At 44.5% G+C, this 23,870-nt stretch overlaps 1 protein-coding gene across 1 annotated transcript in view; it reads left to right on the top strand.

Annotated features, from left to right (window-relative positions):
- PPFIA4 (PTPRF interacting protein alpha 4) overlaps positions 1–23,870 on the top strand; it is a 131,475-nt gene that overhangs the window by 56,403 nt on the left and 51,202 nt on the right. Inside the window, exons 15-20 of the mRNA XM_030220853.1 lie at positions 5,035–5,240; positions 7,462–7,699; positions 11,407–11,442; positions 14,343–14,476; positions 16,250–16,416; positions 18,342–18,435. Coding sequence (XP_030076713.1) covers positions 5,035–5,240; positions 7,462–7,699; positions 11,407–11,442; positions 14,343–14,476; positions 16,250–16,416; positions 18,342–18,435 — 875 coding nt within the window. The remainder of the gene's footprint in view (positions 1–5,034; positions 5,241–7,461; positions 7,700–11,406; positions 11,443–14,342; positions 14,477–16,249; positions 16,417–18,341; positions 18,436–23,870) is intronic.

Raw genomic sequence — 23,870 nt, 5'->3', positions numbered from 1 at the left:
CTAAAGGAAGACTCAACCTCTTAACACAGTTGTCGTTGATGATACGTTGAAACCTTCTGCTCAGTGTCCTGCGGCGGCTAAGAAAGCAAATAGAATGTTAGGTATTATTAGGAAAAGAATGGAAGACAACAATGAGGATGTTCTAATGCCTTTGTATCGGTCCATGGTGCGACTGTACCTCTAATATTGTGTTCAATTCTGGTCATCGCATCTCAAAAAAAGATATAGTGGAATTAGAAAAGGTACAGAGAAGGGTGACAAAAATAATAAAGGGGATGGGACAACTTCCCTATGAGGAAAGGCTGAAGCATCTAGGGATCTTCAGCTTGGAGATGAGACGGCTGATGGGAGATATGATAGAGGTCTATAAAATAATGAGTGGAGTGGAACAGGTAGACGTGAATTGTTGGTTTACTCTTTCCAAAAATACTAGGACTAGGGAGCATGCAATGAAGCTACAAAGTAGTAAATTTAATACGAATCGGAGAAAATGTTTCTTCACTCAACTTGTAATTAAACTCTGGAATTCGTTGCAAGAGAATTTGGTAAAGGCGGTTAGCTTAGTGGGGTTTAAAAAAGGTCTGGATGGTTTCCTAAAGGAAAAGTCCATAGACCATTATTAAATTGATTTGGGGAAAATCCACTGCTATTTCTGGGATAAGCAGCGTAAAATGTATTGAACTTTTTCGGGATCTTGCCAGGTATCTGTGACCTGGGTTGGCCACGGAAACAGGATGCTGGGCTTGATGGACCTTAGGTCTGTCCCAGTGTGGCAATACTTATGTACTTATGATTAATTGTAGGTGCACCAGGAGTGGCCTAGTGGTTAGGGTGGTGGACTTTGGTCCTGAGGAACTGAGTTCGATTCCCACTCCAGGCACAGGTAGCTCCTTGTGACTCTGGGCAAGTCACTTAACTCTCCATTGCCCCATGTAAGCCGCATTGAGCCTGCCATGAGTGGGAAAGCGCAGTGTACAAATGTAACAAAAATAAAATAGATACTATTGGAAATTCTACATGGAATGTTGCTACTATTGGAGATTCTAGAAGGCTGCACAGGCTTCTGTTTCTGTGAGTCTGACGTCCTGGTGCAGGACGTCAGACTCACAGAAGCAGAAGCCTGCGCGGCCACATTGGTGATCTGCAAGGGCCGACTTCTACATGGAATGTTGCTAGTGAGCAACATTCCATTTAGAATCTCAAATAGTAGCAACAGTGGAGGAGTGGCCTAGTGGTTAGGGTGGTGGACTTTGGTCCTGGGGAACTGAGGAACTAAGTTCGATTCATACTTCAGGCACAGGCAGCTCCTTGTGACTCTGGGCAAGTCACTTAACCCTCCATTGTCCCATGTAAGCCGCATTGAGCCTGCCATGAGTGGGAAAAAGCGCAGGGTACAAATGTAACAACAAAAAAATTAAATGAATAAATGGTCAGATCATCGATATTACAGTAAAATACACTCTTTTTCTTTTTCTTAAATCTGGCATGTTTCCTCATTTCAGCTTAATGGATCTGGGATCTGGCACCATGAATCTTCATTCACACCTACCCTGGGATTTTTTTCCCCTCTTGTATTCTTATTTATTTATTTACCGCCTTTTTGAAGGAATTCATTCAAGGCGGTGTACAGTAAGAATAGATCAAACATGAGCAATAGGCAATTACAGCAGTAAAAATATTCAAGTAACAATACAAAGTATGGCATGGTATACTACTTGCAATGACTACACAATATGTAATAGAAAATTATAATTGGTAGTGAAGGGTAAGGTAAAGTTGTAACATATAGATGAGTAAGAAAGTAGGAAGAATTAGAAAGTAAGGTGATTGATCTGAAGAAAGTTGCACGTGAGGTCAGAGAGATGGTTAATTATTAGCTAGGGTAGGAGTGGATAAACATGTCCCGCTGCAGTATGTGCAGCCCGAGTCAATCCTTGTGTGTGTGAGTGAGACTAACAAGTTAGTTACTTCTTCCATTAAAGGCTTGGTTGAAGAGCCAAGCTTTCACCTGCTTCCTGAAGTACAGATAGTCTTGTGTTAAGCGGAACCTTTCTGGCAATGCATTCCAGAGTGTGGGGGCTACTCCGGAGAAGGCTCGCTTGCGGGTATCACATCGTGTAATGTCTTTTGGAGAGGGTGTAGTTAGTGAAAGCAGGGATACGAGGACCATTTCTGTTCCATAACCGGGTCTGAATCCAGATTGACATGGATCTAGCCAGTTACTCTTTTCTAGCCATTCATTAAGTTGAACACAGACTGTTTGTTCTATGAGTTTCCCTAGAAACGGGATGTTGGATACTGGCCTGTAACCTTCAAGTTTGTCCTTGTCAAGGTTGTTTTTCTTCAGCAGTGGGCGAACCAAAACCTCCCCCCAAAACTTTCTTTAGCCCAGTTATTTTAGTGATGGCTCTCTGGGGGTCACATGCTGGGGCTTCTAGAGTTATGGGCCTTAATTCCTGCAGGTGTGTTTTTTGCTTTGTGTGATGCCGGGAACTCCTTTCCTCCCTCCCCCACAGGCCATGTATACCTAGGGGAGAGAAGATCCTCACCCAGGAAACAATCCCAAGTCTCCATATGGCAATATGCAACAAGTCCTCTGAGCGACGGGTTCTGTCCACATAGAATATATTACTGTCCTTTATTTCAGACAGAGAGGATTTCAGTAGGGTCCCCTCTATCATCAGATTACGAGACCAAGGTGCTCATTTTCAAAGCACTTAGGACTTGCAAAGTTGCATAGTAACCTATGGAACTCTGTAAGTCTCAGGGCTTCTTTTACAAAGCCGTTCTAGCGATTCCCATGCGGCAAATGAGAGGAAGCCCATAGGAATTGAACGGGCTTCTTCTCAATTGCCGACACGGGACTCGGTAATGCGGCTTTGTAAAAGAGGCCCTAAATGCTTTGAAAATGGGTCCCCAAGTCACTAATGGGACCTCAAATGTCAACCTGCAAATGAAAATCATAAATATTGTCGGCATCCAATTCGTGATGCTAATGAGATTGTTAAATTCCAAAGAGTTCTTTGAACGGGTGTGTGCTCTGTATCTTTAAAATACAGGGCTGGCCTAACCATTAGGCAAGACTAGACAATCATCTATGGCAGCAACTTCATGGGGATGGCAAGAACAGCTGTAGTCAAAAGCAATAGGTCCTGAGAACCACACAAACGCAAAGAACCATCAGCACATAATTTAACCTGCATTTTTATAAGATGTTTGTATGATGATTGAGTTTAATTATCAAAGTCTTAGAGGTACAGGATAGGGGTCTGAAAGTTCATTGAGGGGGATGTAAAGCTGATGATTTGCCTAGGGTGACCATTACCCTTGCACCAGCTCTGTTTAAATCCTTTCCACTAACTGACCCTATTAGCATGGGGAAGACCCCTCCCACTCCTCTCAAAACAACAAAAGGGCAATTCTATAATGGGTGCCCAAACTTACATGCTCCTGCTCTTACATTCATAAGAGAGATTTGCATGCATTGCCGCCAAATCTATCTCATGAATATTCATTGTGGATATCCTGAAAACCTGACTGGCTGGGGTGCCTCCAGGACCAGGTTTGGGAACCACCGGAATAGTAAGTATAAGCAGAGTGCCCAGGCGCTGCTTTGTAACACACATGTACCCTTAATTCTATAAAAGTCATCAAAAATTGTGCACGCAACTTTGAACGCTTGCCCACTTTGCACACGCAGTTTAATTATTGGCAGTAATTAGATTTAATTGTAACTTCCCAGATTCTGTATATTGTGCTGAGATTTCTACACGGAAATTGAAGTGTGTTCCATAATGATTCACATACCCTAATTGGCTAACAAACCAATCAGCATCGATAATTTCCACAACGAACAATTATTGAAACTAATTGGTATTGGAATTTATGTGCAGAACTGTCTAGGCGTATTTTGTAACATGATGTGTGTAAATCTAAGGTGCTTAGTTGAAAAGAGGGCACTGGCATGGAATGGGCGGGTCATGGGTGTTTCTAGAATCTATGCGCATTGTTATAGAATACACCCAGTCTGAGCCTCATTTAGGCCGGCATTTACACCAGGATTTACTTGGCGTAACTGCCCGTGATTAAATTTAGTTGCATGTACAGGTGCTCAATGTATTCTATATACCACATGGAAATTTAGGCTTATTCTATAAGGTGGCCTAGTGGTTAGAGCACCGGTCTTGCAATCCAGAGGTGGCCAGTTCAAATCCCACTGCTGCTCCTTGTGATCTTGGCCAAGTCACTTAACCCTCCATTGCCTCAGGTAAAAAAACCTAGATTGTGAGCCCTCCTGGGACAGGGAAATATCCAGAGTACCTGAATGTAACTCACCTTGAGCTACTACTGAAAAAGGTGTGAGCAAAATCCAAATAAATAAAAAGGTATGCTAACTTCGAAGCCCCTTAAAATTTACACTCCAGCCCATTCCTTTCAGTCACGATCGGGGCGTAGACTGTAGAAGTCTGCCCAGTTCCCATTTTGTTTCCCAATTACTGGCGTCACCACCCAATCTCCGCTAAGATTCCATGGAACCATTCCTTCTAAACAGGATTCCTTTGTGTTTATCCCACACATGTTTGAATTCCATTACCGTTTTCATCTCCACCACCTCCCGCGGGAGGGCATTCCACATATCCACCACCCTCTCCATGAAAAAATACTTCCTGACATTAGTCCTGAGTCTGCCCCACTTCAACCTCAATTCACGTCCTCTAGTTCTACCGCCTTCCCGTCTCAGGAAAAGTTTCATTTTGCGGATTAATACGTTTCAAATATTTGAACGTCTGTATCATGTCACCCCTGTTTCTCCTTTTCTCCAAGGTATACATGTTTAGGCAGCAATATGCATATTTTCAAAAGCACTTAGCCTTCCAAAGTTCCATAGAAACCTATGGAACTTTGGAAGGCTAAGTGCTTTGAAAATAAGCCTCAAGTCTCTCCTCGTACGGTTTGCAATGCAAATCCCATACCATTATTGTAGCTTTTTCTTTGCGCTGCTTCCAGTCTTTTTACATCTTTATGTCTCAGCAGGATCTGGACCAGGTTCCACTGGCTGTAATACCTGCGACTGGAGCTCACACCACCGACAGTGATCTGGAACTGTCAGACATCGAAGATGATGGCAGAGACACGGTGTTTGGCTCCATGGAGGTGCTGTCCTCCAGTGGACACTCGGACACACAGACTCTGGCGATGATGCTGCAAGAACAGCTCAATGCTATTAATGAAGAAATTAGGTAAGTGATTCACATGTGTTTTCCAACATCGGTCAAATCTTGTTTGGAATGTTAGGGTGTGGGCAGTGGTGTGCTGGAGCAGGCTCTCACAGGCTCGCAAGAGCCGGTTGTTAAGTTTTTAAGAATTTTGGGAGCCGGTTGTTAAAGTAGGGCCCTCCATGGCTACTTTAACAACTGGCTCCCAAAATGTGGGCTTGGGCCCCCTGATGAATTCTCTTTTACTTTGCCGGTGGGGATGCTGAGCCCTGCCAGCCAAGTAAATAGACTACTGCTGCTCCCCGCTCCTTGTTTCCAGCTCTGGGCAGCAGGCTGGGACTTCTCGAGCATGTGAGAGAAGTTCCAGCATGCTGCTTAGAGCAAGACGTTGGGAGTGGTGGCAGTCCATTTATTGGCGGCCAGCAAAGGTATGCCTAGCGTGCCCGCACGAAGGGAGGGGGGAGAGAGAGGCAAGTGTTGCTCTCCCCCCACCCCCGGGCCACCCCTGGCCCTTCCAACTGCAGAGCTGGCTACGTCTGGAGAAAGAGCTTGTTGTTAAAAATTTACCAGCACACCCCTGGGTGTGGGGATAGCCCTGTGTTTCGACACACTAAGCCCAGATTGTGCTGCTTAGTTAAAGGGCCCTTAAGTTTGATGTTCCTTCAGGTTGATATTCAAAAGATTTGAATATGGCAGTGTTAGAGGTTCATTCGCCTTATCTCTTGCAATACCACTTACACCACTTGATTTTCATTTTTCCTCCTAAGGATCCTCTCTGCTTGTCCCGTGCTTTCTTGAATTCTATTAACTGTTTTACTTCCTGTTTGGAGAGGTATCAAAGGAGTAGAAACCATGAAGAAAGAGATAGGAGCGCAGCAAAATAAGCGAGGGAGGGAGGGGGGAGGGATAAGGAACTTCAGATAGGGTACCGTAATAATCATAACATACCACGTGAAGTTAGTGAACTTAATATCTTACTTAGATGAATGCTATTTACCGCTCATTTTGACAAAGCAGACAAATATTTAAGGTACAGAGTCTGCAGTTTGTGGGACTGAGGGGAGAAAAAGTTACAAAAATATTGGTGACACAAGTTAGTGTCATATTTGCAAAAGAACGTTGTGTTTATTGATTTGTCAGCTGTTAGATTTTAAGGCTATGTATCAGGGGCGTATCTGAGATTCGGCGGTAGGGGGGGCAGGGGCTAGAGTGAGGGGGCACATTATAGCCCCCCCTACCGCCGTCAGCCGCCCCCCACCGCCGTCAACCCCCCCCTACCGCCGTTAACACTCCCTCCCTCCCCCGCCTACCGCTGTCACCTACCCCGAGGTCCGCTTCCTCCGGCTTTTTAAAATATTGCTTCAGCTGGCGGGGGACCCCAACCCCCCGCCAGCCCAGCCGCGATCTTTAACTTTTTCATCCTCGTCGTGCAGCGCGCCGTGAAAGCTGCATGCATCTTTAGTTCCAGTTGGATGGAGTCTGACGTCGCAGCACGTTCAACGTGGCGGTTGGGGTCCCCCGCCAGCTGAAGCAATATTTTAAAAAGCCGGAGGAAGCGGACCTCGGGGTAGGTGACGGCGGTAGGCGAGGGAGGGAGGGTTAACGGCGGTAGGGGGGTCCGGGGCAAAATCTGCGGGGGCCCAGGCCCCTGTGGCCCCACGCAGATACGCCCCTGCTATGTATAAGCTATTGGATCAGCAATAAAAAACAGTTGAAACATAACCTGTTTTACTTCCTCCATCTGAAGCTGTTCCTTGCATCTACCACCCATTTCTGTGAAAAACAAAAAAGATATTTCTTCCTATTATTTGAGTCTGCCCTTGTCCTGCCTTTCATCCTCTGGAATTTCAGTGTTTGCTTCCTGTGTACCTTTAATTTCTTGGAAGTATTTTATTGCTTCTGTCATGTTGTCATACTCCTCCTCCTACAGGATGTACATGTTTAGGTCTTTAAGCAACATGTCATAAGTTATTTTGGGGGTACGCACTGCACTGTGTTGGTATTCATCATTTAGAATGCCTCTTTTACTGGCAGTGTTTTTGAGGTGTGGCCTCCAGTACTGGATACAGCGCTTCAGACCAGGCATCGCTCCTGATTTGGGCAGAGATATTATCTCCTTTTTTTCTGTTGATTATAGCTCATCTTGTTCTCCCATCTCCATGCGCACATTCCCCTTCTCTCCCCTTCCCCACCATTCCACTGGCTGTCACCTTGGCTTTTATTTGTTCTTGTACTGTTTCCACAGGTTGATTCAGGAAGAGAAAGCGTCTGCAGAGCTCCGAGCCGAAGAGATTGAAAGCGCGGTGACCAGCGGAAGCATGGAGGGCCTGAATCTCACCCAGTGTCGCAAGAGACTGTCCATCCCAACATCCCTCACTACTCTGTCACTGTCAAGCCCTTCAGCCCCCATAAGTGGCCGCTCAACCCCAAAGCTGCCCTTTTGGAGTACCCATGAGTTGGGCCGTATGGGTATCATGACATTGGTAAGTTGCCATTTGCCAGTGATGCAAACCTTAAGATGCAGAAAATGTTTCTTAACTGCTTTCCTGTTGAGCCTGGAACAATGGTCACCATTCCAGAAAGAATAGGGTTCCCCTGTCCTTTGACTGAAAGTATTCTAAGTATTGTATGTGTAACATGATGTAAAGAATCCACAAGGAGATAGAAAATACAGCACAATTACAAAAAGAACAATAGCAGTGAAGGTGGCATCACGAAAGGAAAGAAGTCTATGGATAAATCAAAGAAGGCTTATTAAGAGGCCGATGTCTAGGGGCAGAGCCCAAATGGTGGCATTCTAACTTATTGGCTATGAGATCTCTTCTTTGGTAAATTCTTTTCCTTTAATGGGCAAGTGAAGGGGAGAGTGATGGTCTGTCCCTTGGAGACCTCCACCCCAACACTCTAACCTTTGATCCCCTGGACTCTTTTTTTTTTTTTTTTTTGTAGAGGTCAGGGTCTTGACTAGATTGATCCGATGCAGTTCTGTGTTGAGGCTCCCTGAAGACAGGAGGACTGGGGATTTCCTCAGTGTCTGACATTACCTTGATCCTGGATCAGCAGACTCTGCAGGTGCAGACTGAGGTGTCTCTCCCATTGAGCATTCATGCTTGCCGTCGCCTGCTGAAGAGGTTGGCGTCTCACAGGCCCAAGGGGTAGAGTGTTGAGCAGATTCCCTGAGTGACGGGACCTTGTGTTTTGCAACAGGAGAGCATGCTTCCAATTATTGCAGCTGACATTGTAGTGGGAGCTTCAGAGATGGTAAAAGATGATGAATCCTGCTGATTTTGTGTATGATGTTCATTACTCTGTGTCAGAAGCTCAGTCTTCTGGGATCTCTGTTAAGACTCTATTTTAGCCTAAGCGATCTGAGTGTTTTTCATTAAAGTCAATTTGGATGGTTATCATCGAAATAGAGCAGGCTATTTGCCCTCAGACAAATATTTTTCAGACGATCCGGGAACAAGAGAATAGAATTAAAAGTACTGAGACAGAAGTGACTGTTTTGAAAGATGCTCTGCTTTCACTTAGGCACTAACTGCTAAACGGTGATAGCCGCTTAAGTGACGCTGAAATTTAGCGGATAGCCCCGGACAAGCGTTTTAAGTGGTCAGTGGCTGTTTCTGGCCAGTTAAATTGTTTTGAATATTGATCAGACTGTGTCCAGTGGGGATGTATCACAAACAGGTCTGAAGTCAGTAAACACAATTCAAAAAGAATGTAAATAAGAAAGGCCAGGAAGCTGTAGTGTGCAATGTTGTAGGAACAAAAATGCGAATGAAGTGGTTTAGAATATAAGGCTGAGAGCAACCTCAAGACTGTGGTCTATATGAATAAATAGTGTTATCAATATTTGCTGTGATAAACACCTGGATTATTACAACCTGTATATTTACCAGTCACTCAATAAATTACATCCAAAATATCACAATTTGAGTGATGTTTGGTATAGATGCACGGGTCAGTATTCAGTTGACAGTGGTCAGTGGTTTTTCTGTCGCTGCCTAAGTTAGCCCTGGATATTCAGTGACAGGCCACGTGTGGGGCAACCTGTCGTGGCAGCCTTGTGGTACTACTGAAGTACAGCGAGGCTACTGCTAGAAGTAATTTGCAGCCATTTTGGAAAGGCAGCCGCTAGGGGCAGGAACAAGTGGGCTTCGCTCCTACCCACACCACCCCTGTTGGACCACCAAGGATTGCAGATAGGCCGGAGGGGACCTACCCTGTATGTTGAAGGGGTGGGGGTCTTGCATGGTTAGAGGAAGTCAATAGGATTGAGCATAATTTTAGAATTATAAATAGATGGACTTCTATGTTTCTATGTTAAAACTAAATAACAAAAAACATCTAAATTTATAGTTTTGGATATTCACTATAAACCCTTTGGAGACTGAAAGTTGCCAATAATATCACATTTCAATAGGAAAAACAAATTAAGATTTGGGGGGGTAATTTTTTATGAGTACTTATCTTTTGAACCCCATATGAATCAAATACTAAAGAAAGAATTTTATAATATGAAAAGATTGAAGAGATTGAGATCTAATTTTTATTTTAATGCTTTTAGACTTTTGGTACAATCCATTAATTTTATCTCAAATAGATTATTGTGATGCAATATTAGTAGGTTTATAGGAAGGCTTACGGAAAAAACTCCAGACACGCCAGAACACAGCCGCCAGACTGATTTGCAGTTCTCGTTATGAATCAGCCGCTTCACTTTTATGAAAACTGCAATTGGTTGCCTGTTAAAATTGTGCACAAATAGTTTTTCTATTTTTTTTTTTGTTTCAACCTTTTTTATTGATGAAATTGAAAGTAGATAAACAACAAGCTCTACCAATTGCCAAATCTTCCAGACATGAACATAAGAACAATCATATCATCAACAGTTTGACTTTTCCTTCCCACCCGTACCCCTCCCCTAACATAGTTTTTCTATTTTAAATGGCTTTGCTCCTGCATATTTATCAGATCTTGTGGTTCTATCATGACATCATAGAGTTTTAGTTGATAAGATTGGTGCTTTTATTACAGTATCCTAACCCCAAGGGTGTCATTTATAGGTCTGTTTTTGATGAATTATTTTCCTTTCAGTCTGTGAAATGGTAGAATACCTTAACTGTGAATAGTAGAATATTAGGTCAAACTAAATGGTTTAATAAAGTATCTAATGAAACTATTTGATAAATAATATAACACATTTTTAAAACTATGTAGCTCGCAAGGACTGCCTTGTATTTTTATCTTATAGTAAACTGCAGAGAACTCTTATGTTGGGACCTTGTGGGGTATAACTGCCAATGTAAATGTAAAATGTAAGTGTAAAAAAAATGGATTGGGACCAGAGGGTATGGATTGGAGAGCCTCTGCCTTTTTTTTTTTCTTTCTTTGGGGGAGAGGGGAGTGGTTATGCTGGTGTAAGCCGATATTTAGCTGGCACCCTGCAAAGCTAAGTGGACAAATTTAGGACTGCTCAAAATCAGTCCCAAATTCACCCGCTTAACAGTGCAGGTGCCAGCACTGAATACTACCAGCACCTGCATGACTTCCAGCTCCTTTCCAACCTCTCACTGTACCACCCCACCTGCCCACTTTTACGATAGCTGGTCAGAGCTGATATTCAGGCCTGGTAAAGTGCCGCTGAATATGGGCAGTTGGCTGGCCACGGGCGACTTAAGCAGGCTGGAACCTCTCTTGCCCACTTAAAATCACTTTGAATAGTGGGCAGACAGGTTCCAATAACCTTCAGTTTTTTTGCATCCTAATTAGTTTGCCCGAGGTGAGATGGGACGACAAAGGGAGCAGTAGGATTTTAACCCTTATTCTCCTTGTTTCTAGCCCATTGCTAGGATTATTAGGATTTATTTACCGCCTTTTGTATGGTTGCTACAGCACCATGGGATTCCTTGCTTAGCGACTGCTTCACCTTGGGATTTATTTCTCACTTAATACAGTGCTCTGGGATTTCATACTCTACTACTTCTTAGTCTACACCAATCAGATTGCTGGACTTTGTGGCCAATATTCCTGGTATCAGATTTGTGGCTTCAATATATTTTTTTATAGAGGGAGGTGAAGTATTTCCCTCTCTACAGATGCATTTTGCAGTGTCTTGTGCTATAAAGATAACTAAGAAAAGAAACTGGTTCTAACCCCTTAATATTTTGTCTCCTCACTTGTTAATCAGCCCAGTGACCTAAGGAAGCACCGTCGGAAAATATTGGTGAGTCTGACCTGTTACCTGTGTGCTGGCTTATTGCACTACATACCGTAACATGTCTTGATAGGAAGCAAACCTTGTGTCATGGGGAACTCCATTGGATTAGGACCTGATATGAAATTTTCAACACAGCTGTTTGGCTTTGTAGTACAAGAGACCTCTGGGAGTTTTTGCATAACTGTAAGATTTGTCCCAAATGTAGACTCCAGGCCCAAATATTGAAAGCGATATGTTTGTGCCTGCCTATTCACTGATATTCAGCAGTGTCGCTGAATATCGCCACTAGAAGCTTCTGCCTCAGTTGGCCTAATGGTAGGTCCGCCACTGACTGGGGCAGTCTGAGGGCAGAGTCTGGGTGGAGTGGAGGTAGTACATAGCCAGTTAGCAGTGATGTTCAGACTGCTAAATGATTAAGTAAGTGGCTAAAATCAGGAGAGCAAAAAGGCTCTGCTAACTTAAACCACTGAGTTAATGGAATGAAAGACAAAAATGAGGACCTTATAAGGCCTCTGTATCGGTCCATGATGCGACCGCACCTCGAATATTATCTGAAAAAGGATATAGTGGAATTAGAAAAGGTGCAGAGAAGGGCGACGAAAATGATAAAGGGGATGGGATGACTTCCCTATGAGGAAAGGCTAAAGCGGCTAGGGCTCTTCAGCTTGGAGAAAAGACGGCTGAGGGGAGATATGATAGAGGTCTATAAAATAATGAGTGGAGTTGAACGGGTAGATGTGAAGCGTCTGTTTACGTTTTCCAAAAATACTACGAGTAGGGGGCATGTGATGAAGCTACAAAGTAGTAAATTTAATACGAATCGGAGAGAATATTTCTTCACTCAACGTGTAATTCAACTTTGGAATTCGTTGCCAGAAAATGTGGTAAAGGCGGTTAGCTTAGCAGAGTTTAAAAAAGGTTTGGCCGGCTTCCTAAAGGAAAAGTCCATAGACCATTATTAAATTGGACTTGGGGAAAATCCACTATTTCTGGGATAAGCAGCATAAAATGTTTTATATTTATTTTGGGATCTTGCCAGGTATTTGTGACCTGGATTGGCCACTGTTGGAAACAGGATGTTGGGCTTGATGGACCTTTGGTCTGTCCCAGTATGGCAATACTTATGTACTTATATAACCGGGCATTGTTCTGAATAAATTCAGGGTAGTGGCACGAGGAGTTTCCGGTGCCCACCCCCTATCCTTCCCCCAAAGACAAGTATAGCCCCTGACCAAGAGGCTGCCACTAGAGGTCATGGCAACTGTTTTGAGGCTGGAACCACAATGAGCATTGCTCCTGCCTTTATGACCCCCTTGACCAGCAGGGTAAGGTAGGCTATGGGGAGCTTACAGAGGATGGGGTCCTGGTCAGGGGATTTACTTGTTTTCAGGGGGTGAGGGTGGACTCAGAGGGCTTGAGAGCACCTGTTTCCTCTTATGCAAGAGCACCTGTTTCCTCTTATGCAGTTCCTGACCAGTATTCTTCTGGGGCCTTCATAAATGTCTTACCCGTGTCCTGGCTGAACCCAGGACCCCTGTAAGATCTGGCGGCCAGCACATGCCGGCATGGCCCCAGATATTCAGTGCTGGTGCCTGGACATGGCTTTGGCACTGAATATCGGGACCTGCCCACCGTCAGCTGAATATTGACTGGCTAGAAAACGGTCATAATTCTGTGGTGATTGTTTATACCGTGCTAGTGACTGCCCATGTGCTAATGCTGTGTTGGCGTTCCCACGCAGCAGCAGCTAGCGCGGTTTAGTAAACAGGGGGGTTAATTTTATTTTTTAATTTAATTTTTTTTATTGTTTATTTTTAATGAAAGTTTAAACGTAATACAACAAACATAAAAGCCCCCCCCCCCCCCCCAACAATTGTCTGAATCCCCAAACCTATACAGGGAAAAACATACTGTCAATCTTCAGTATGAGGCTCACACCGCAAACAGGGGGTTAATTTGGTTGTTAAAATAAAAATATTTATAACGTTTTATTACTTCTGCTTTATAGGGGGTAGGTTTTTAAACCCTTTTCTGTATGTAAAGCATGTTTTTTACACATTGGACGTAAACCTTTTAAAATTGCAGGGATAGAGCGTAAAAAGCACCTGTCTGTACATAATAGGTGTGCTTGCATCTCTGTGGTCATATTTTGTGTGGGACGGGGCAGAGATGCAATGCACATGCATGTTTATGAAATACACCTGATAATATTCACATGCACGGGGCAATTTTATAACTGGGTGCCCCGAGGGCAGGCAGTAGGAGCCCTAATCCATATCTGTCTCTATCTGTATCTCTGTCTCAGTCTATCTGCCTCTTGTTAATATGTGTAATATGTAAACCTAGGTGCAAAGGTTCCATTATAGAAAACTAGAGTAACCCAGTATCGATTTGCCTACATTCAGGCACCCACATTTATGCCAACCATAGAGCTGGCATAAGTATGAGCACCTAAAAATGGCAGGTGCCCAGAGCATAGGACAAAGCCCTTACCGCCCAATATTTAGCACTATTTAACTGGTCAGAACAAATGCTGACCGGTGAAATAGCGCTTAACCGGCTATCTGCCGCGGCTGGTGGATAAACGGTTATATCACAAGCTATAACTGACCATCCGCAGATTTTTGGCGGTCATATTTGGCTGTGTTTGGCGGTCATATTTGCCCGGCTTAAAGATAACTGGCTATGTCTGAATATCGACATAGCCAGTTATATTTAAACCACCCAACCCCCCCACAGATATTCAGTGCCGGTCACTGGAAACAGCCCTGCATTGAATATCCGGGTTCAGCGTGGACCGCAGGAGGCAGCCCGACTATCTCCCGCAGTCTGAATATCGGGGCCTTAGAATATGAAATATTTGTTTGTCTTTTTTTATAATTTCTCACCTTTTCTTGTTTATGCAGTCACCGGTTACTCGGGAGGAAACCAGCGAGGATAAGGCCACCATAAAATGTGAACTGTCACCTCCCCCCTCTCCACGGAATCTGCGGCTGGAGAAGTTTGGACCTCTGGCACTGAACCTGGAGGATGGCTCAAGGTAAGCTAGGCAGGTGGCTCCTGTAGGAGAGATGGGCATGGGATTTGATAGGGAGGGACCGATGTGGCTTGCTGAGGATTTGATAGGTAAATTAGTGCAAGAGGAGTGGAGGAGCAGCTTAGCAGACCTTGAATCCTGGGTTTGATTCCCACTTCAGCTCCTTGTGACTTTGGGCAAGTCACTTAACTCTCCATTGCCCCAGGTACAAATAAGTACCTGTATATGCTATGTAAACTGCATTGAATGTAGTTGCAAAAACCAGAGAAAGGCGGTATATCAAGTTTCTTTCCCTAAAAATTAGGAAGCTGGGAGAGGGAAGTTCTTTTGCTTTTTCTTTTTAAGACCTAAGGAAAACATACTGCATAAGGCCAATCCATGGATTAACTACAAATTTCCATGGATATTTCACAGACTGGTGCTATAATTTATTTTTATTTATTTATTTGTTGCATTTGTATCCCACATTTTCCCACCTCTTTGCAGGCTCAATGTGGCTTACAATACATCATGAGTAGTGGAAATACATGAGAAAGTATACATTTAGTAATACCGTGTTTCCCCGAAAATAAGACACTGTCTTATATTAAATTTTGCTCCCCAAGACCTGCTAGGTCTTATTTTCAGGGGAGGCCTTATTTTTCGGGGAAACATCGGGGTCACCCCCCCACCCGAGATCGCCGGCTGCCCCCTCGATCGGCGGCTCCCCCCTCGATCGGCGGCTCCCCCTGCCCTCAGTCGCTCCCGGAACTAACCTCTTAAACGCTTCCTTTCACCATTCATCTTCGCACTCGCCGCAAGCAGCAGGGCAGGCCACTCCTTCCTTCCATGTCCCGCCCTCGCCTGACGTAACGTAATGTCAGGCGAGGGCGGGACACGGAAGGAAGGAGTGGCCAGCCCTGCTGCTTGCGGCGAGTGCGAAGGTGAAAGGAAGCGGTTAAGCGGTTAGTTCCGGGAGCGACTGAGGGCGGGAGGAGCCGCCGATCGAGGGGGGGGGGGGCCGGCGGTCTCAGGGGGGGGGGGGGGGGGGGTGACCCCGATGTTTCCCCGAAAAGTAAGGCCTCCCCTGCTAGGTCTTATTTTCGGGGGAGGCCTTATATTTTCAAATTGCAGCAAGACCTCTACTAGGTCTTACTTTCGGAGGATGTCCTATTTTCAGGGAAACACGGTAACAGAAGGATTTTGGGTAACATGATAATGATAAAACAGAATAGTATTTTAACGAGCAAACATAGTAAGAAATAATTGCCAGTGGATTTATACTTCTGGTTTCCTCTGTCTCCCTGTCCCCCAAAGCTATAGCTGACTTGTGGGGGGGGGGGGGGGGGGGGGGGTGGAGGGAAGAGGATGGACTCTACAAAGTCCTGGCTGGATACTGTGTTGACATGGCCCAATATAGTGTTAATCCAACCCTGATAATACCTGCTGAAAGTTGAACTTGGAAATATCTGACAGCTTCCAGAACAAGGACAGTAGGAGACAACATCCATTGGAGGGGAAAACTGTGGTGTATAAAATATCAAGCAGAGGGGGAGTAGCCTCATCTTTGGTTCTCTGCTTCCCTGGCCACTGCACCATAAAGCAAAGGGGAGTATGTGACTGACTAGCCCAGCCAGTGACAGGGGAAAGAGTATGGAAATAGCACCCCTCCTCCCCCCCACCAGTTGAGCAGATTCTTTCATGGTAACTTGTAGGGTTGACACCGTCAATCATTTTGAAATGTTCTGATGTCTATGCCTCTTTTATACTCATTATTTTGGTTTGCTCCCTTTCCAGCTACTTGGATGATCAGGCCAGCAATCCCAGCAGCAGTGGCAGCAGCCAGGACTCGCTGCACAAAGGCATGAAGAAAAAGGGCATCAAATCTTCCATTGGACGTTTCTTTGGGAAGAAGGAAAAAGGGCGATTTGTTCCCCTGGGCAAGGAAGGAGCAATGCGGCAAGGTCTCTTGTTTTTTGGAAGGAGATTGCGAGATGATGATCTTCATTGTAGGCTTCATGGAGGAGACATGGGGACACTATCTTTCCCTTACACTCGGGCATCTTCTGCAGGGTGTGGCAGGTCCAGCGTTACTGTCGCCTATTATGATGATCTACATGAGCAGGGCTGGTGCAAGGTTGTAAGGCACCCTGGGCAAACCTTCAGCCTTGCCCCCCCCCCCCCCAGGCTACTAGGCCAGCTCTTCTGTGATAATCAAACCCAAGAATCATAATCACCACCCCTCCCAGAATGAACAATCCTGTAGAAATGCAGACTTGGACAATATGGGGGTGATATTTAGGCTGTAGGAAGCAGCCCAGCAAACTGCCGTGGTTGGCAGTGAGACTGGATATTTAATGCCGGGCCGTTTCCGTTGATCGGCATTGAATATCCTGTTTATTTTTGGCAAGTTTAAACTTAACTGGCCAAATCAATATTCAGCGCTGTCTGGTTAAGTTTATAGTAGCCAAAGATAGTCCTGCTATTTGGTGGCCTCATTTGGCCACCAAATTTAGCTGGCGATGCACTGGTATAACTGGTTTGCTGCTAAGCGCTGTCTGTGAAAATTCAATGGGATAAGCAGCTATCTCCTGCTGACTATTTGCAAATAGCCAGGTAAGTGCTAATTAACCAGCCAGTTAAATAGCACTGAATATTGTGTGTGGGGTGGGGGGGCATATTTTTAATTAAAAACTGTTTTGTGTATACAGGGCTTAATTTCCAGGGAAATGGCCTAGAGCGCAGTTCTGCCACTTTTCAGACTCTAGTGCAGGAAGGGAGCTCTAGCCCCTCCTTTCCAGGCAGCATGAAGAGAAGAGGAGAGGAGGAGGTGAGCTCGGAGCAAGAACAGTCACTCTGCTTCTTAAACCAGCCCCTTTTCTCCTGCCTCTGGTCCACCTGCTCCCACTTCCTTTTTGTCTTTATTTAAAGGACTTATAGACGCCATTTCTAAAATTCATTGCAGAGAAGAACAACTAATGTATGTTTTCAAATCAAACTGACTGCGTGTGTGTGTGTGTGAGTATTTATCTCTATATCTCAAGATATCCTAAATACATACAAGGGCTGCCTCAATTATCATTAGTCAATGCTAATTATGCTATACCATAAAATGACTAATATAAACTATAACATACAATATTAAAAGTTTATTCATATGAAATACAACATCATAAAACTCAATACACATATACCAAAAACTGAGTACCTATTCTAAAAAACCCATAGGATATATCAATCAGATCTTTAATACTAGCTCACTTAACTGATGTTATATTAACAGCTATATATCTGCACAATTTTATTAGAAAGAATTTATCTTTGCTGATCTTATCTGGTGTGCAGTGAAAAACCTTCCAAAGAATATCCCAGATTATAACCAATTTACTCCCAACATCCAATCCACTCATGTTATCTGAAAGGGATGATACACCTAAATAGTAAAGCCTTTTAACTAAAGTAGTCTGAACGTGACGTCCAGTGATTTTAATAAAATCCTTCGTCACCACTGTGACAATACAGTGCTCTGTCACTGTAATGTTATTCCTTCTTCTCCATATTGTAATTTTGTAATGACCACATTTAGTCGAAATTAAATCCACTCTGAATTAGTGACATGTATATAGGATTTTCTTCCATTCCATATATACGCAATAATCAAAAGATGAAAAATCCAGTTTATTCCGAGCACTTTCAAATCAGTTCCCCAGGTCTCAACATTGGTCATGTTTCGTTTTTACTTCATCAGGAGACCATACTTCAAACACCCTACTGTGTTTTCATTGTAGAACTTCTGCATTGCCAGCTCTTTAAATAACGCTGAGACAGAAGATTTTTAATGTTGAGATCAAGTGGAATAACAGAATGTTCTTTACTTCCTTTTTTGCAGGTATGGCACCAGATGCAGAGTTTGTGTTCCAGGATTCACCAGGCTTTGGGAAACTGGGCACGCAAGCAGAGAAGGACCGCAGACTCCGGAGGAAGTAAGCAAGTCTGAGGCATCCCTTAGTGAGCCTCAAGAACACCTGACGAGTTTAACATGAAATGTGTCCGTAGGGCCTGACATTTCAGGATTAAATGTTTGGTGGGCCCTTGAGCATTGATCCCCCCCCCTTTACTTTTAATATAATTGCATTTTAAAACTCGAACAAACAGGGTCCCATATGGTTCTGCCTGCATAGAGAAGAAAGCAGCAGGTAAGAAGTGCTGCTCGCTGGCTCCTCCTGCTTTCTGGAGGACTATCCACCTTATAATCGAAAGAGAAAAACGCTTAGATTTCGACCCAAATCGGGAGATAGACGTTTATCTCACAAAAACGAATAAATCGGTATAATCGAAAGCCGATTTTGGACGTTTTCAACTGCACTCCGTCGCGGATGCGGACAAAGTTGATGGGGGTGTGGCGAAGGTGGAACTGGGGCGTGGTTATCGGCCGAGGAGAGATGTACGCGTTAGGGCGATAATCGAAAAAATAAAGGCGTTTTTAGCAAACATTTAGGCCACTTTTGTTGGACCCTTTTTTCACACGATCAGGTCCCAAAAAAGTGCTCTAAATGACCAGATGACCATCGGAGGGAATCGGGGATGACCTCCCCTGACTCCCCCAGTGGTCATTAACCCCCTCCCACCACAAAAAAATGATGTTTCACAACTTTTTATTTTCACCATCAAATGTCATACCCACCTCCCTGGCAGCAGTATGCAGGTCCCTGAAGCAGTTGTTAGGGGGTGCAGTGGACTTCAGACAGGTGGACCCAGGCCCATCCCCCCCTACCTGTTACAATTGTGCTGCTTAATGCTTATTAGTCGTCCAACCCCCCCAAACCCACTGTACCCACATGTAGGTGCCCCCCTTCACCCCTTAGGGCTATAATAATGGTGTAGACTTGTGGGCAGTGGGTTTTGAGGGGGATTTGGGGGGCTCAACACACAAGGGAAGGGTGCTATGCACCTGGGAGCTCTTTTACCTTTTTTTTTGTTATTGTAAAAGTGCCCCCTAGGGTGCCCGGTTGGTGTCCTGGCATGTGAGGGGGACCAGTGCACTATGAATCCTGGCCCCTCCCACGAACAAATGCCTTGGATTTATTCGTTTTTGAGCTGTGCGCTTTCATTTTCCATTATCGCTGAAAAACAAAAATGCCCAGCTCACAAATTGTCGAATAAAACATGGACGTCTATTTTTTGCGAAAATACAGTTCAGTCCGCCCCTTCACGGACCCGTTCTCGGAGATAAACGCCCATGGACATAGACGTTTTCGTTCAATTATGCCCCTCTATGTATGAGGAGTGAGAAGAACAGACAAATCATCTGCCGGCAGTGGTAGATCTGGTTCCCCTACCCCCCCCCCCCCAACCCACCCCACCCAGTCTTCTTTAGCAGCTGACTTACCAAGGCCAAAATCTGCCTTGGAGGCCACTGAAGAGAGTCCGTCCTAAACATTTGGGCCTTAGACACATGCGTAGTTTGACCATGCCTTAATCCTGTGTGCATGTATATGTATAGATGGATATAGATATATAGACCTGGATGGCAGGGCTGTTGAGGGGGGGCAGGGGGGCAAAGTTCCCCAGGCCTCCAAGGGGGGTGCCCAGCACCGGGGTCTCTCTCTTTCGCTCTTTCTCTCCTGCTCCTGATGGGACCTGGGTGATCGTGTCCCGACAAGAGCAGGAGAGAGAAAACTCCGGTGCCGGGCCTCGCTTTGCATTGCCTGCCTAGCAGCTGCTGGGCCCTCAGGCCACTTATGCTCAGTTTTGAGACTGAGCATGTGCGACCTGAGGAAATCAGCCGCAGGGGCAGGCAATGCTGAGCAGAGGAAGGAGCTGCGCTGCCTGCAGCTGGCGAGGCCAGCCAAGGTACTTCGGGTGGGCAGGTGGGGGGGGGGGGGGCGGAGGCAGCGATGATGATTCTGGGGAGGGGGGAGAGGGTGGTGGCCCTGCACCAGGCCCAGTTCACTTTCTTGGCGGCCCTGCTGGATGGTATTTTAAACCTCAGCATTGGGGATTCAGGCTTAGTTCACCCATTTGTTGTAAACTTCCCACATCAGTCAGAGGAGCTGAATACAAATTTAGTTTCTCCGACATGTGCTTCTGCATAGGAACTTTTATCCCCCTCTTCTATAAAGCTTATGCTCCTAAATTTATGAGCATAATTTATACTTCTAAATGCATGCTAAATCTTTGATCATAATAGGCCCTAAATTAGGAGCATAAATTTAGGAGCATTGATTACGCTCATAATTTAGGAGCGTAAATTTAGGAGCATAACTTTTAAAATAAGGCCCTAGGCACACAATAACATGCACGTTAAACTGGCTAAAACCGGTCTAAATGAAACATTGCAAGCCCAGTTTGCTTTGAGCATCTCCCCCGAACACATTTACAGATCAGTGCATAGTTGGGTTATCCGGTACGTGTGTGTCTGCACCTCTTTGGCTTCATAAATCAACTACAAACAGGTGCCTCTTTGCCCTTTACGCATAGGTATTTTATAACAAGGGTCCTGAGTTAATAGGGCAGGAAGGGGCCTATTTTATAAATACTAAATCAAAATTCTCCAAAAATATCTATAGCTGTGGGAAGGTTATCACATAACAAAAACCAACTCCAGTATCCATTTGATATAACTATTGAGCAACAGCAAAAAAAACAAACAAACAAACAAACCACTTTTGTTACTAAAAAAAAATAATATGACCAGACTTTAATCTGCAGGGCAGGTGGATGTGAAATTACTGATCTGGAGTCACTTCATATGTCAGATATATTCATTGCTCCAAAATGCTTAGGTTCACAGATTTGTTTAAGTTTAGCACTAAATGTTATCTATTGCGTAAATGTCAATGATTTTAACAAATGAATATTGTCAGAAAAATCTTTTACTTATATAAATAATAATAAAGAGAAGGAAAGCTTACCTTGGAGATATCCTGCCCAGTGTCTCAAATCGTCCACATCGTCGGCACCATCCCACGTGGTCGTGCATCACTTTATACAGAGTAACAGCTGACGTGGAACCATGTTTCGAGAAAAAAGTACTCGTCATCAAGGAGTTTTGAAAGAGGTCTAAACAAGGCTGTTTTCTCTGGAAGTCATATGACTGAATCGACCAGCAGGGCAACTATTATAGTTGACCATTCAACTTCTACATTTAATTCAGGTGGTTGCACAGTCCCCAGTATGTGAGCGTCATTGTTCAGTGAATGCAGGTTGTGTTGGGGACATCCTATTGTCCCCAAGCAGGAAAAAAGGAGGGGGGAGGGGAATCCTCACAACTTCCATAAACAAAATCAAGCAGAAACAACAAGGGCGAAAGTGAAGGAAGTTCCAAATGACCAAGGCAAACAAGGAGTGAGAGCATGCAAAAGTTTATTTGCCAAAGTAAACTGACCCAAAGGACCCTACACAGGCCGTGTTTCGGCACAAAGCATTCCTCAGGGTCAAGATGGTTCAAATAAATCAGCTTTGTAGATTATGTAAATGGAGAAAACCAAAATACTTGTAACTGGACGAGCTTCTGAGGTACACAGAAGCATACAAGCTCCTGTCTATCTGTCTCTCACCAGCACCTTGCCCTTTTCTCTTTCTCTCTTTGGCCCCCTCTCTTTGCATTACTGTGCTTCTTCTCCCACTCCCCCCTAATCTGTATCACACTTCTGTATTGCTCCGACCCCTCTACACTCTCTGCCCTTCTCTCTCTTTCTCTCTCTCTCTGTTGCCCTCGTCCCCTTTCTGCATCGTTTTGCTCCTCCATTTACAGTTGGTAGAGGACTGAAGAGTCAGTATCTCACTTGTACTTTGTCAGCTTTATGAGCAGTCGGGATGTTTATTAGAAATGTGATATCTGGCTTAACTGACCTTGCTGTATTCTTTCATCTCTTCTTCAGACTAATGAAAGATTAGCATGGGTTTCCAAGTTCAGGGAAGTTGCTGTAATTTGCTTCAGTCTAATTTTACTAGGACATAGAAGTATCATGGTATGAATTCTCCTGAGCATAAACCCATTCTGTGTGCCATGTGGAGGACAATTTTACTATTGCTATGCTGTTAACAAATTTGTAAGTTTTATGGTAAATTGTACCTGCTGTACACCGCCTTGGGTGAATCTCTTCATAAAGGCAATTAATAAATCCCAATAAATAAAAAACAAATAAATACATTTAATAAAGCATTTATCAAACATATAAACGGCGAGTGACCAACTCACTCGCAAATGCGCAGTAGAGACTTCCCTCTCTGTCCTGCCCCCGCGTCAATACGTGATGACGAGGGCGGGACAGAGAGGGAAACTGCGCCGCCGAGGTTGATACCGCTCCCCCCCCCACCCGCCCACCCGAGGTCACTGCTACCGTTACCCCCCCCCCTCCCACACACCCGGCCAGGGCCCTCTCTCCGCTACTAAACTTACACATCCATTCGCCGGAACGCAGCACGCATATCAGCTGAGCTGCCGTCGGCCTTCCTTCCCTGCCTGTGTCCCGCCCTCGCTGACGTTACGTCACAGGAGGGCGGGACACAGGCAGAGAAGGAAGGGCCGACGGCAGCTCAGCTGATGTGCGTGCTGCGTTCCGACGAATGGATGTGTAAGTTTAGTAGCGGAGAGAGAGAGGGCCCGGGCCGGGTGGAGGGATGGCGGCGACTCCGGGGGAACGGTAGCGGTGGCGACCTCACGGGGGGGGGGGGGGGAGGGAGGGAGGGGGAAGGAAGGAAAACCCCAATACCAGCCCGTTTTTACGGGCTCAACGGCTAGTATATGCATAAAATGCTTTTTGTAAAATTACTCCAGGTGTACAGATATGTGAGATGACAAGAGCAAACGTATGTAAGAGCAAACGTATGTAGCTTTAGTGTAAGATGGTTTATTTATTTATGACATTTATACCCCCACATTAGCCCAAAATAAACTCAAGTTCAATGTGGCCTACAAACAATAAGTGAATAAAACATAATATAACACAAATTACAATAACTTCAAGAAGCAAATTAATACATGTGCAGGAAGTAACCAGGGATTTCGACTATCTCAAGGACAAACAAATAATTAAGAGTGGATAGGTGAGAGCATAATTAGGTAGGACTAGATAGGGGGACAAAAGGATAAAAGGAGATTAAGAAAAGGATGTGGGTAAAGTTCAAATAGAGTTCTTTGTATTCAGAAAGGCCAGACTGAAGAAATGTGCTTTTAGAAGACTTCTGAAAGTTAGGTAATCATCTGTAAACTTGATTGATTTAGGAAGAGAATTCAAAATGTTGAAGAAATTAGCAAAGTGAATTGTTTTATATATCACATTCTTACAGATAGGGAAACGTTCTCTAGAAGAAGAAAGTTTTACGAGTGGGTAATTCATTAATATTATTCATACATGATGGGGCTTGACCAAACAGGATTTGGTGAATGAAAACACACAATTTGAAAGATATT

This window comes from Microcaecilia unicolor, chromosome 12 (assembly GCF_901765095.1).
Source record: "Microcaecilia unicolor chromosome 12, aMicUni1.1, whole genome shotgun sequence".
Taxonomy (NCBI): Eukaryota; Metazoa; Chordata; class Amphibia; order Gymnophiona; family Siphonopidae; genus Microcaecilia; species Microcaecilia unicolor.
Note: the sequence above shows the minus strand (reverse complement) of the source record. Positions and strands in the feature narration are given on the sequence as shown.